The sequence below is a fragment of the Mixophyes fleayi genome, chromosome 7 (genome assembly GCF_038048845.1).
Source record: "Mixophyes fleayi isolate aMixFle1 chromosome 7, aMixFle1.hap1, whole genome shotgun sequence".
NCBI classification, from domain to species: domain Eukaryota; kingdom Metazoa; phylum Chordata; class Amphibia; order Anura; family Limnodynastidae; genus Mixophyes; species Mixophyes fleayi.
Genome location: NC_134408.1, coordinates 95,140,351 through 95,153,665, shown reverse-complemented (window position 1 = coordinate 95,153,665; position 13,315 = coordinate 95,140,351). Strand labels below are relative to the sequence as shown.

Sequence of the window (13,315 nt, the reverse complement as noted above, 5' to 3'; positions counted from 1 at the left end):
TCAATATATGGAGTTTGTGCGTGTCTTAATTTACAGAGTTGCCTAATCTAGCAGTCCTTTATAAATAAAACATATTAAGCAAAAGGTAGGATTATACATTTTGCCCTTTATCACCTCCATCCTCCCTTTGTTACCTGATAGGTGGGTGGAAACTTGAAATAAGTGATGATTAGCAAATAATGTTACTGCTTTGGATTTTTCTGTGAGTTATTGCTGATAAATGACACCGGGATATTGTGGTTAATAAGGCATGCAGTTTTCCCATCTACAGTGTGTTTCTTTGAGAAAAGCCAGATCTGTATGTCAAATGTAGAAGCTTGTAGCAAAAGTTTTCAAGATTTAATATCTCCTAAATCCAGATGAGACATACCTGCCTCCCAAAATTGTACTGGACAATCTGGGAGAAAGTTTAACAGAGGCCAACTCAGGAGGGAAAATTATACCTGTGAAACAGAAAACTTCCCTTTCGGATATCTTGAGCCATCTTAAAGTCCCTACCTACATGAGATGATTTCCACATGTTTCAAAATAAAATGTAAAATGCCATATTGTCTGTACTTTAAACATTTAGAATCTGGTTGCAGCACCATTTTTGTGTACACTCAGGTTTTGGTGTAGATCTTTCTGTAGCCTGTGACACTTGTGTTTAAACAGCTCAGTCTAGTCTACAAGCTTACATTTATTTCTATGTTCCATATCTGCTTTACCTTGTCCTGAAGGACACCTAAGAAGTCTACTAAAAAGGTTCCTTTTGGTTAGTCCTATATGCCTTCGGTCATGTTTATTCTGAGGGGGGTATTCAATTGTTATGAAATCCCGCCGCATAAAAACTACTACTGTTATTACGGTAGTAGTTAGCTGGATTTCAGCTCGTGGCTCAGGGAGCTGCGAGCTGAAATCCAGCGAGAAAATGACTGTAGTAATGGTTTTTCCGCACACTATTACCGTAATAGTGCGCGGGCCGCAGGATTTTCAACGACAATTGAATACCCCCCATAGTATGTGAAGCAGGAATTGGGGTAGTCATGAGAATAATACAATCACAGCATTGATACAATAGTATTTTTTTGTATTTGTTTATTACCAGGGGAAAAGATTTTGGCGAAACATCACATTTTGCAACATGTTGCTATGGACAGAGAAAGTAAATTTATAAGGTTTATTTACCGTACCTAAACAAAGACTCGACTAACTTTATTCAGGGTTAACTCTTGATCCCATTGAGAATATTTATTGAAGGATTTTTATTAAAAAACAAAAACCAAATATAATCTCCCAGAGTGTGTGAAAAAGTGACTCCCTTACTTGAATGTGAATAGTTCTTGGAATTGTATAAGCCAATTGTTTTTCCTAAAAAAAATTTTAATCTAAAACCGTAGTAAACACAGTGGTTAAAGTGGGCTGGTATACAGTGGTATGGCACACCACAATTTTTCCTACTGCTTTGATTGTAAAATCATCACATTCCATTCACTTACAGTCCCATTACATTTTCCATACTGACACTTCTAAATTTCCACATCAACCACTGACTAAGCATAAAATAACTTAGAGGTATGAATTTTATTTCATGTAAATGTTTATTTTCACACCATACTCTTCCTGCATCAGTCTGATATCTGTGATGTTTTAGGATTCAGTGCTACCTGTTACTTCCTTCTTGTTTCCATTTGACTCTTCACATAATATTTGCACCTGTTGCATGCTGCCCTTCGTCACTAGCATACTAACATGTGGTAGGCAGTGACTTGTCCACTCAGAAGCAGCACACTAATAACCTGACATACTCAGTGCTGCTGTGAACATTCTAAAGATTGACTAAAACATGAGGATACACGGCGCTGTAGCTGCCTCACTTGATGAGCAACAACAAAAACCAACATGATGTTCCAAACACATTAATTTATTAACAAATCTCAAAATTAAAATTTGTAATACAATGAATTGAATACATCAAAATAGCTATGTTAAAATCATCACTCTCTAAAATATCAGATTTATATGAAAAATGGATATGAATATCCCATGGGTACCTAAAAGTCACAAACACTTTTAGAAAAGGCCTTTGGTTAGATCAAATGTCCAATATCAATGTATGAGTATCACTAGTCCCAACTGTTCAGACATCAATGGATATAAGAAACATCAGCTGTTTAATTGAATTGAGATATCCGAAATCCATGATGGTATGCGTACACCAGTACCAGCTTATTGAGGTCTTTTACATAAATCCTTCACACAATCAATTGTTCAGAAGTTATATTGTAGTGGTGTTCTAGTGCTCACTAATTTTGAGATTTGTTAAAAAATCAATGTTCTGAAATCGTGTTGGTTTTTGTTGTTGCTCATCAAGTGAGCCAGCTCCAGCGCTGTGTATTCTTTTTGTCTTAGTTCTTTGGTGTATTCCAGTGGGAAATAGTACATTCCCCTCACAGCTGCATTTCAGGCTCATTTGCTATCTTTGTTTTTGATTATTTCCATCTTTGATACTATTCAGTTCACATACAGTGTGTCGTTATAATTGTAATTAGTTTGTTTTTATTTTCAATAATTATTGACTACAGGTTTTATGCCTGTCCACTACAAAGGTGCATAAAGATTAACAGGAGCTGAAGAATACTTAAAGTGCTCAGACCCTAGTCAAATAAAAATAGCTCTACATTATATCCACTTCAAGTAGACCTTTTGTAACCTTAGTGTTTCCTTTCTTGATAATTATGAATCTGAGCAGATCCAAGAGGCTGGAATCCACTGTGGTTCATCCTGAGCACGACGAACAATGGACAGGAGTTGGACACAGGCGGACTGCAAATCATCATTCACCAACACATGGTCAAAAAACTGATGAAATTGAGCTTCCATCCTTTTTGCAGATTCTTCTATCTCCTGGAAGTCGTCTTCCTGCAGAGAACAGAGTCAAGAACATATGCAAACTCTGGCAAACATCTCCTTCAACTCTTTAATAACCAGAATTGATTTATAGCATAATAACAAACCTAAATATGGGTGATGTCCCAAACAGACCTATAAATAAACCACAAACTGCTTGTGTTTCCTATCTAAGTTTCCCTCTCTATTATAGTTTATGTAAAACTTCAAAAAGTTTATGTGTAGCTGTTAAACATTTGTGTCAAGAACTCAAAATCTTACATAGATTATAAATCGAGGGAAATGCAGAGATAAACTCTATTTCTTTAGCTGCAAAATGCTATAATTTGTGGCCCTGTGTATACACATTTTGGGCTACATAAAACTTTTCAGTATTACATTAAAATGACCTGTATTACAGTTGATTGCTACAGAGGCTAATAAACTGGATGAGAAAAGGTGCAGACTGAACGACTATGCACACTGACAAATTGGGTCTAACACTATCTATTGTAGCAATAATACTAATACCCAGACTATACTATCAGCCTACACTGACATTCGCACTACAATACAACAAAAACAAGACTGCTGAAAATAACAATATTTGCCCCGTTCACTAACAGACACATTCTTGTATCCTCCTCCCAACATTACTTTGCTATTACACCATGAAAACAAACATTCTCGATCTTTGCTCACTTCAAAGTAAATATATTTATAGCTACATAAAAATTGCCCATAATCACCTACCACAAAACTACACCTTGCATAAACTTTTACCAAGCTGATCCATTATTACTATACAAAATAACAGAAAACAATATAGTTCAATAACTGGTTAGAAGTTTTACATTTTAATCTTTAAACTTTATCTTTCTACCGCTATGGATCAGAATTTCTAGCATATAAACAATTTAATGATGATTTAAATAAATGATGTGTCCAAACATATGTGTACACCCCTTCTAATTAGTGTGTTTTGCCATTTATGCCACACCCATTGCTAACAGGTACATAAAATCAAGCATACAGCCATGCAATGTCCATATTCAAAGAGCAGCAGAGTGGGTTATACATGTAGTTCATTAGCTTTTAACATGGTATGGTCATAGCCTGGCGCCTTTTCAAAAAGTCAGTTCATCAAATTCTTGCCCTGCTAGAGCTGCCCTGTTAATTGTAAGTGCTGTTATTGGGAAGTGGAAACAACCAGGATCAACAACAGTGCAGCCGAGAAGTGGTAGGCTACAGAAGCTTACAGAAGGCCAAGTGCTGATCCGCGTAGTGCTTATTAATTGTCCGCCCTCAGTTGCAACACTCGCTACCGAGTTCCTAACTGCTTCTGGAAGCAACATCAAAACAATAACTGTTCATCTGGCACTTCATAGATTTGGTTTCTAAGCCTCATATCACCATTGACCCGTGTGCCCCTTTGCAGCATTACGTTTTACCTTCACTGGAACAATGTGCAATGACATTCTAGAGAATTGTGTTCTTCCAGCTCTGTGGCAACAGTTTGAGGAAGGCCCTTTCCTGTTTCAGCATGACAATGAGGTCCATAAAAACATGATTTCCTGAGTTTTGGTGTGGAAGACCTTGACTGACCTGGACAGAGCCCTAACCTCAACTCCATTTAACTTCTTTGGACTGAATGGGAATGCAAACCCAACATCAGTGCCCGACCTCATTAATGCTCTTGTGGCTGAAATCAGATTCCTGTAGCCCTGTTCCAAAATCTAGTGGAAAGCTTTCTTACAAGAGTGAAGGCTGTTCTGGCAACATAAGAGGGGGAAACTCCTCATTATTGCCCATTGAGATATTGTGAAGTGAGATGTTCAGGTGTCGGCATACTTTTGGCCATGTAGTTTAAGAGTAAGACTTAACACAAATATTTTTTTTTTTTACATTTTAATATTTTTCTCAATAAGGAAGACAGGAGCGGTTTGATGACAAAGGTACATATATTGATGTTAGTTGTTATCTGTACAGCTAGGATGGCTTAAGAGCCTATCTGCTTCCCCAAGTGCCTCATTCCTTAATTATATCACCGATTTCTAGTGAAATATAGGCTGTATGGCAGTTGGGCATTATGATGTTAAAATGATTTCTTTAAAAAAATCCCAAATATGAAAGCTGTCAATTTACCTTGTACTTCAGGTTCACAAAGTAGTCTGTGATGATGCTGGCATTTTTTCTTGTCTGCCTCATACAGTTTCTGCTCGGTGGTTTAACAAATATTATATAAGGTTTGAGTTCATGTGTTCGAGCCCCTGTGATGCACTGCAACAAAGCAGAAGAAAGTACAAATGAAGAAAACTTACCTGTTGTGATTTGTATATAGTTAGGCTTCACAATTTTCATTAATAAAAACACCATGCTCTTGTGTTTCTGGGATCTGATAGGAGTTGACATATGTATGCCTATACAAATTGTGCTTTGCTCTCATCATTTGTGGAAAAAAAAAATCTTTCTATGATGTAAAAACATGCTTCAATTAGTGAAATTCTTTTGTAATAATATTTAAACTATTTGATTTGAAAGGCCTATGTGTAATGTTTAATTCTAATTATCTTCTACTGTAGCCAAAGCAGTTGCATCTTCTACCTGTCTTCAATCAATTTGATACTAAGCTGGTTACATGTTTACATCCAGCCGTTTAGACTGATCCCCAAATGTAACTTAAGGTTAAGCTGACTTTTCCCAGAAAGACATGCATTTTCCTTTGGCTGATGACACAACATACACATTTCTCAGCACGTGCAATAAAAAGCTGATTTGATCATTTGATAGCCACAATGTCACCCAAATGATCAACACCTACCAATCTGGCCAATAGTATGGCCAGTTTTATGGCACCTTTCCAAAGGAAATTTTCATATTATTGTTTTCTAGCACAGATAAATCTGACATATCACTGAGAGAGAGTTTAGTATGAATTATTTACCCCTTTAAGATATTATAGTTAGACAACATGTTTCTTGTTTTTATTTATTCTACAAGGCAGAGAACTTGATTACTAAAGGCTTTGTGTACAGATTAGTATAATCTAAATAAAGACATTTCGATCACTTTCTTTGTTTCTTTTTGTTTTATATTTCTATATTGTGCATTTTTCCAGATTGTACCAGTGGTCGAAGTGGTGGTGGGGAAGTATACAGTAATATGCCATACTACCACTTCTCCTACTGCCTTTGTTGTAAAACTATCAAATTCCATTCACTTACACTCCCATTACAGTTTTATACCATCACTTCTAAATTTCCATACCGCCACTTTTAAATGTCCACTTTGACCACTGTGTTGCTCAGTGGTAATCTAACCTGTGGCTCCAGATCAATTATGCATATTTTTCCAGCATCCAAGACTTCTTTCACTGTATTGACACTTGTACCATACAAATGCCCTTTGTGCTCTCCATACTCCAGAAAACTGATAAGGATTGAAAAAAAATGGATTTTGTCAAAATATACAAAAGTAATATGGAGTTTAATATCAGATTTAATGGATTACAGATAAAATGATTGTTAAAATGTTATGAGTGCCAAGAATTTCATTATCTGAGTAGGCTTGAACACAAAGCCACAGCTTCTTGATTAATTAACTTCATACAGTTTTTAACGCATTTGTTTTGCTGCCTGCATTATATCAGTACAACAACTGATCTCTCAGAGGTTAGGTATATTCCAGGGGTGGGCAAACCTGTCCTCAAGGGCCATATCCAGTTCATGTTTTTAGGATTTCTGTCTGTAGAAACAGGTGGGATAATTACTGACCCAGCCAAATAGATTAACTCAGCTGTACATGATTAAAGAAATCCTAAAAACATGAACTGGATATGGCCCTTAAGGACAGGTTTGCCCACCCCTGGTATATTCAGTCTCCAGGAAACTGATCCTATGGTATATTAACGCTAATTATTTGATTGCTTAAATGTAATTCAAATATCAAAAACTGAGACATACCTGTGACTATATACCATACTTTCAAATGTCTCTTTAGATACAAAGAAATATTCTCGACCATTCTCTTCATAGCTCTTCATTGGGCGAGTAGTGTCTGTTGGGAAATTGATGATCTTAAATTAGTATATGGATATTTACACAACAGTTACTTTTGCTGTGATGCTATTAGAATGAAATGCAGTGTGTCAAGATTAATGTTTATTTTTCTATAAATAAGGGCAAGCAATTACTTATGGTAGGTTTTATGCTCTGCCCCAGTCTGTTAACCCAACCATTCACTTCCTTCTGAAGAAACTGCTTGTTAAACAGAGATACACACTAAGGATTTATACGTATTGTGACATAACATAATGTACTTATGTGAGCTTTCTTATTTGCTCCCTAACTAGTATTTTTATGGCTCTGAGCTTTCCATCTAATTAGCTGAATTTTCATGTTGATCTATTTAATAAAGAAATGTAGTTATATGTACACACTGGTTTCTGCATTATATAGTTCTGTTTGTATTTTGAATCTTAATGGGTGAAATAAGTATTGAACACATGAACATTTTTCTCAGTAAATATATATTTAATGTGGCTGTTGTAATGAAATTTACACCAAATGTCAGCAACAATCCTTGAAATCCACACATGCAAAGAAATCAAACCATAGATGTCCATAATTTATGTTTTGTGTAATATTGTGAAATGACACAGGGAAAAAGAATTGAACACACTTCCTGAAATTTATTTAATACTTTGTACAAAAGACTTTGGTGGTAATTACAGCTTCAAGACGCCTTCTGTATGGGGAAACTGGTTGCATGTATTGCTCAGGTGTAATTTTTCCCCATTCTTAAACACAAATAGTCTTCAAATCTTGAAGGTTCCGTGGGCTTCTTCTATGAACTCTGATGTTTAGTACTTTCCATAGATTTTCAATTGGATTCAGGGCAGTTGATTGGCTGGGCCATTCTAGCAGCTTTATTTTCTTTCTCTGAAACCAATTAAGAATGTCCTTAGCTGTGGGTTTGGGATCATTGTCTTGCTGAAATGTCCACCCTTGTTTCATCTTCAGCATTCTGGTAGATGGCAGCAGATTTTTATCAAGAATGTCTCAGTATATTTTTCCATTCATCTTCTATTATATGCAGTATGCCAGTACCGTGTGCAGAAAAACAGCCCCACACCATGATGTTCCCAAACTTCACTGTTGGTATGGTGTTTTTGGGGTGATGTGTAGCGCCATTTCTCCTCCAAACATAGTGTGTATTAGGGCATCCAAAGAGTTCAATTTTGCTCTCATCTGACCACACCATATTCTCCCAGTTTTTCACAGGCTAATCCAAATGTTGAGCAGCAAACTTTAAGCAAGCTTCAACATGTTTTTTCTTCAGCAAAGGAGTCTTGCGTGGTTAGCATTCATATAGGCCATGGCGGTTGAGTGCATTACTTATTGTTTTCTTTGACACAATTGTACCTGCTAATTCCATGTCTCTCTGAAGCTCTCCACAAGTGGTCCTTTGTTCTTGGACGACTCTTCTGATAATTTTTTTCACTTCTCTGTCAGAAATCTTGTGAGGTGCACCTAGTTGTAGCCAGTTTGTGGTGAAATTATGTTCTTTCCACTTCTGGATTATGGCCCCAACAGTGCTCACTGGAACATTCAGCAGTTTAGAGATCCTTCTGTAACCAATGCCATCAGTATGTTTTGCAACAATAAGGTAGAGAAGGTCTTGAGAGAGCTCTTTGCTTTTACCCATCATGAGATGTTTCTTGTGTGACACCTTCATAATGAGACACCTTTCTATAGGCCGACAGATGTGGCTGAACCAGCGGGAAGGATTGCTTTCTAATTACTGATAGATTTCAGCTGGTGTCTTGACTTTCCATGCCTTCTTGCACCTCCCTTTCTTCATGTGTTCAATACTTTTTCCATGTGTCATTTCACATTAATCCATGCAACTCTTGTGTGGATTGCAAGGGTTGTTGTTGACATTTTGTGTAAATTTCAATACAATAGCCACATTAAATCATTCAATATATATTTACTGAGAAAAATGTTGATTTGTTCAATACTTATTTCACCTGCTATATATAGATAGATAGATAGATACACACACATACACAGAACACTTGATACATAAAGTTGCGGAGTAACTTGTAGCTGTTGGCATTGAACGTACTGTCCGACTTGAGAAAAATACAAGTCAATATATAAACCACATATTTATTTTTAGTTTGTGTTTTGCGGTTATGCTAAACATTTGTATTTACACAGACTGACAAATTTAGTTATCACAGGTTCCATTGTGCTCCATTACCATGTTTAACCAGAAAATCGAGAAACCATTTTATCTATCATATCTAACTTCAAATGTCTCAATACTATATGCATGTGTGTATTTAGAATATAATAAAATAAAATTAATTGGCTACATATAAGATAAGATATTAACATCCACTCAGCAGTGAGTCCTGATAACTACATTTTGTTTGGGCCTTTAACCCTGGCCTGAACAGATACTTATGTCCCTAGTATCTCTATTATATGAACCAATATTAGAGTTAGAATAATAGCATCACTTACGTGGAACTGGACTGTGAAATATGCTGGGATTTAAACTAATAAGCTGCTTTCTTAGTTCATTAACCCCAACTCCTGAAGGTCCTACATAAAGAATAAAACATAAATATTTACTACTTGGTCATGTTTGTTAGCATTGTATTACTTCTAAACTAAATAGAGATAATGATATACTTGTTCTTCTGCTAAAATACATCTCATATGCACTGAGGCATATATATATATATATATATATATATATATATATATATATATATATATATACTATATTATATTATATATTATATTACACATTTAATCCAGCTCTGGAATAATCATAAGACACAGCTGAGAGGCGGCTCTGATACGCCAGCACTATTACTGTGACGTAAACTAACCTAGAAGTACAATGAGTCTATGGCGATCACAGGGCCTTCTCTGATATCTCACAACTTCTTCATAAGGGGCAGATACTGTGTGATAACAGCTGCTGGGGCAGCGTGAGTAACAGAAAAATTGGGTGCTGTGGGACTTTCTGCGACAAAGACGCATGCTTCTCCGAAAACCTGCTGCGAAGAGGACACATGCACAAAGTTAGTAATTTTAACCCACATTATTATATCCTACCTCAAATAGGAATGATCCAAATTATCTCTAAACATATGTTACATAGAAAACACATAATGTAGTCATTTGGAGGTTATATTGTGCATAAATGCAAAATACAGGCACCAAACAACGTTTGACTACAAGCTGTAATACACAAGTCACCAATTATTAAGCAGGGGGAAACACTTAAAAGAGGAAAAAAAAGCTTGTACGTTAACAAAATAGTCATTGTAATATGGGTTGATTATATAACTGCTTCACAATGAACACTGCATAATTGACAATAGAACACTGTCTTGGACAGGCTTCAGGTGACTTGGTGTAAGTCTGCAACATTTTAGAGAGGTGGATCTGGCTAGCAACATGTTCCAATGGCTGAAAAACTGTCTTGGGAGTATATTTACTAAACTGCGGTTTTGAAAAAGTAGAGATGTTGCCGATAGCAACCAATCATTCTAGTTATCATTTATTTAGTACATTCTACAAAATGACAGCTAAAATCTGGTTGGTTGCTATAGGCAACATCTCCACTCTTTCAAACCCGCAGTTAAGTAAATATACCCCCTGGTCTTGAATACTGTTAGCAATTATCATGAAGTAATTTTAATAAAATGAATAATGGCATACATCCATTTGTTCTGGGCAAATATGTCATTATTGAAAGATCAGATTGATGAAGGACTTCATAACAGAAGGGATGACCAAATTTCAGTGGCAAATCATGTTACACACAGAACAAATGAAAAATGCACCAATCTGCCATTGGATGACAGTAAGGTTCCAAGCTGGACAATCACTTCTGTGAACGAACTGGCTGGCCTGATCATTTAGCAAAAATATATTTTTGAGTGGTTTAATGATACACTACTTTTGCCAGTTAAAACAAGCAAATTGGATTGTATGTATAGATGGCCTGCTTAAAATGCAATGCAAAAAAATATAAAGTATGCCAGTAAGTCACATGTAAACAAAATAAGACAGACTTTTTAATATGCTGTATTAAGCAGGGAAATCCAACCCAATACCATTGTCGATATCAACAAAAGAAGTTATAAAAATATAATCACCTCCATGTAAATTAGACAAAGAACTGATATTCAGAACAGAGGAGATCTGTTTTCATTTAAACCAAAAGTTTGTTTAAAGATGTGTATGATGTTTATTTTTTTTAACATTGTTTCATTAAACTGCTTATATTTATAGGGATGTGGGGATCCCCCGGAACCATGGGTGTCATAGTTTATCCACATTCCTTTCTACAATAACAATTCTCGCACATACCAATAACATTTCCTTGTCCATCACTGCAGAATTCTTCCTCTTCTTTACATGGAAGGTCATGTAAACAAAAAAAGGTGAGAAAAGATGGAATTGTAATGTTCCTCTGCCATCACATGAAATTGCAATTCATTAAACTGTGATAAAAGATTCCAGAACAATATGTTTATATCAATAAAATTGATTACATATATGGTTCTCTCACATCTGGGAGCATCTCTGTTCAGGACGTACAACCTACTTTCCATGCAATATCCTAAACTCACACTTGGTTGGGTTGTATGTGTAATTCCTAAGGTCTGTGATGATGTTACACAGTCATTGGGGGCTACATCTAATAAACAGTAAAATCTACATATTACAGTTTTCAGGGGACAGTAAAATTGATGCAAAACCTGAAAAGAAAGTGTAAAATAAGGGGAAAATTCAATTCTCCCCAGATTAATGCAGCGTTAATCCTACTACCGTTATTACGGTAACTTGGCTTTCTGCTTGCAGCTCGGGGAGCTGCAAGCAAAAAAACTAGCATTGAAACTACCGTAATAACGGTAGTAGGATTAACGCTGCGTTAATCTGGGGGAATTGCATTCCCCCCAAGAGCCTACAAATCCATATTGTAAGTAAAATACAAAAGGTTAAAAACAAACATATAAGGGCATTTGCAGAATAAACCACATTTGTGTATTGTGTAAACAGTTTCTTCCAACATGTAAAAAAAAAAAAGCACCCGTACATCAAAATAAAATTTTAATTTGAGGGGAAAAAACAAATATATCTACTAATGCTTTGTGCGGGCAAAAATAGCTATATACCGTATAGAGAGTGTTTGGAACTACTGTACTTAGCAAAATAACACACAAAAATCTATAGCAGAGTACTATGAGAGTATAAAACAGGGCTGGCCAACCTGTGGCTCTACAGGTGTTGTGAAACTACAAGCCCCAGCATGCTTTGCTAGTAAATAGCCAGCATGCTGGGAATTGTAGTTTCACAACACCTGGAGAGCAACAGGTTGGCCAGACCTGGTATAAAGTATCCTGGCAAATTTAGTGGTCTAAAATGTGGGGAAACGAGTAGTGTAGAATAAGAGTGTAGAATAAGAGAAATGCATTAGAGAATAAAAAAAGGTACTTGCAGGAATATGTAAAACCTGTGATTGAAAAATTTGGGGATTTATTTGCCTTTAAGTGTTACTAACATCTAACAATGGCTACCAATGCCTTTTAGGCAGTGTAATTAATGTATTCTCCCATAAACAACCAGACAGGATAAAACTATGTACTGAAAAGGTTTCACCTTACCTCCTTGCAGTTCCTCTGGCAACATTCAAATTCAAAGACATAAATAATTATAAAAGCAAACTGTTTTTATTGTGTACCATTTGCCTACACACAGGGCAATTCTTCTCATGCATAGAGCTTTTCTCAATATTTTTTTTTTTTCTTTCATCAGAAAAAACTGAAGAAATTATAAAAATAAAGCTAAAGAGGGAAGCTAAAGATTGTTCTATACAAAATATCAGGCTGACTTGTGGAATACAATAGACATAGACATAGGCAGAGTGGAGGGGCTGCAACCTATTTCAAGCTTTAGGGGTATATTTACTAAACTGAGGGTTTGAAAAAGTGGAGTTGTTGTAAAGATTAAATCACAAAACCTAACTATTTTTCCAGACTTTTACATGGTATACGAATAACATGACATATCACTTATGACAGTTTAAAATCCTCTATCACCAATAAAAGGAAAATCAGTCAATTACTGATTAAATTATATACTAAGGGATGTGGACAATCTAGTAAATGGAAATATGTGGAAATCACCATTTTTGTGGCATATAGTTATCACTGAGTAAAATGAAAGGGAAATCTCCATTAACAATCAACTTTTTAAAATCTCCCCCAAAAATTTCCAAATATCTGAAAATCAAAGAAAAAATTGAATTCTGCATTGTAAAGTATAGAACAGGGGAATCTAGTGAAACAGGGGTTTGCAAAATAGCCATGAAAATCCCCAAACATAATTTGGACAAGTGATTTTGGCTCAAAACC

General features: G+C 35.8%; 1 protein-coding gene across 1 annotated transcript in view; it reads right to left on the bottom strand.

Annotated features, from left to right (window-relative positions):
• Positions 1-2,466: 2,466 nt before the first annotated feature.
• MPP4 (MAGUK p55 scaffold protein 4) overlaps positions 2,467-13,315 on the bottom strand; it is a 68,178-nt gene continuing 57,329 nt past the window's right edge. The window contains exons 14-21 of the mRNA XM_075180147.1: positions 12,566-12,580; positions 11,268-11,309; positions 9,776-9,946; positions 9,402-9,482; positions 6,831-6,924; positions 6,189-6,297; positions 5,014-5,148; positions 2,467-2,901 (exon numbers count right to left, since the gene is read on the bottom strand). Of these exons, the coding sequence (XP_075036248.1) occupies positions 2,716-2,901; positions 5,014-5,148; positions 6,189-6,297; positions 6,831-6,924; positions 9,402-9,482; positions 9,776-9,946; positions 11,268-11,309; positions 12,566-12,580 (833 nt within the window). The 3' untranslated portion in view covers positions 2,467-2,715. The remainder of the gene's footprint in view (positions 2,902-5,013; positions 5,149-6,188; positions 6,298-6,830; positions 6,925-9,401; positions 9,483-9,775; positions 9,947-11,267; positions 11,310-12,565; positions 12,581-13,315) is intronic.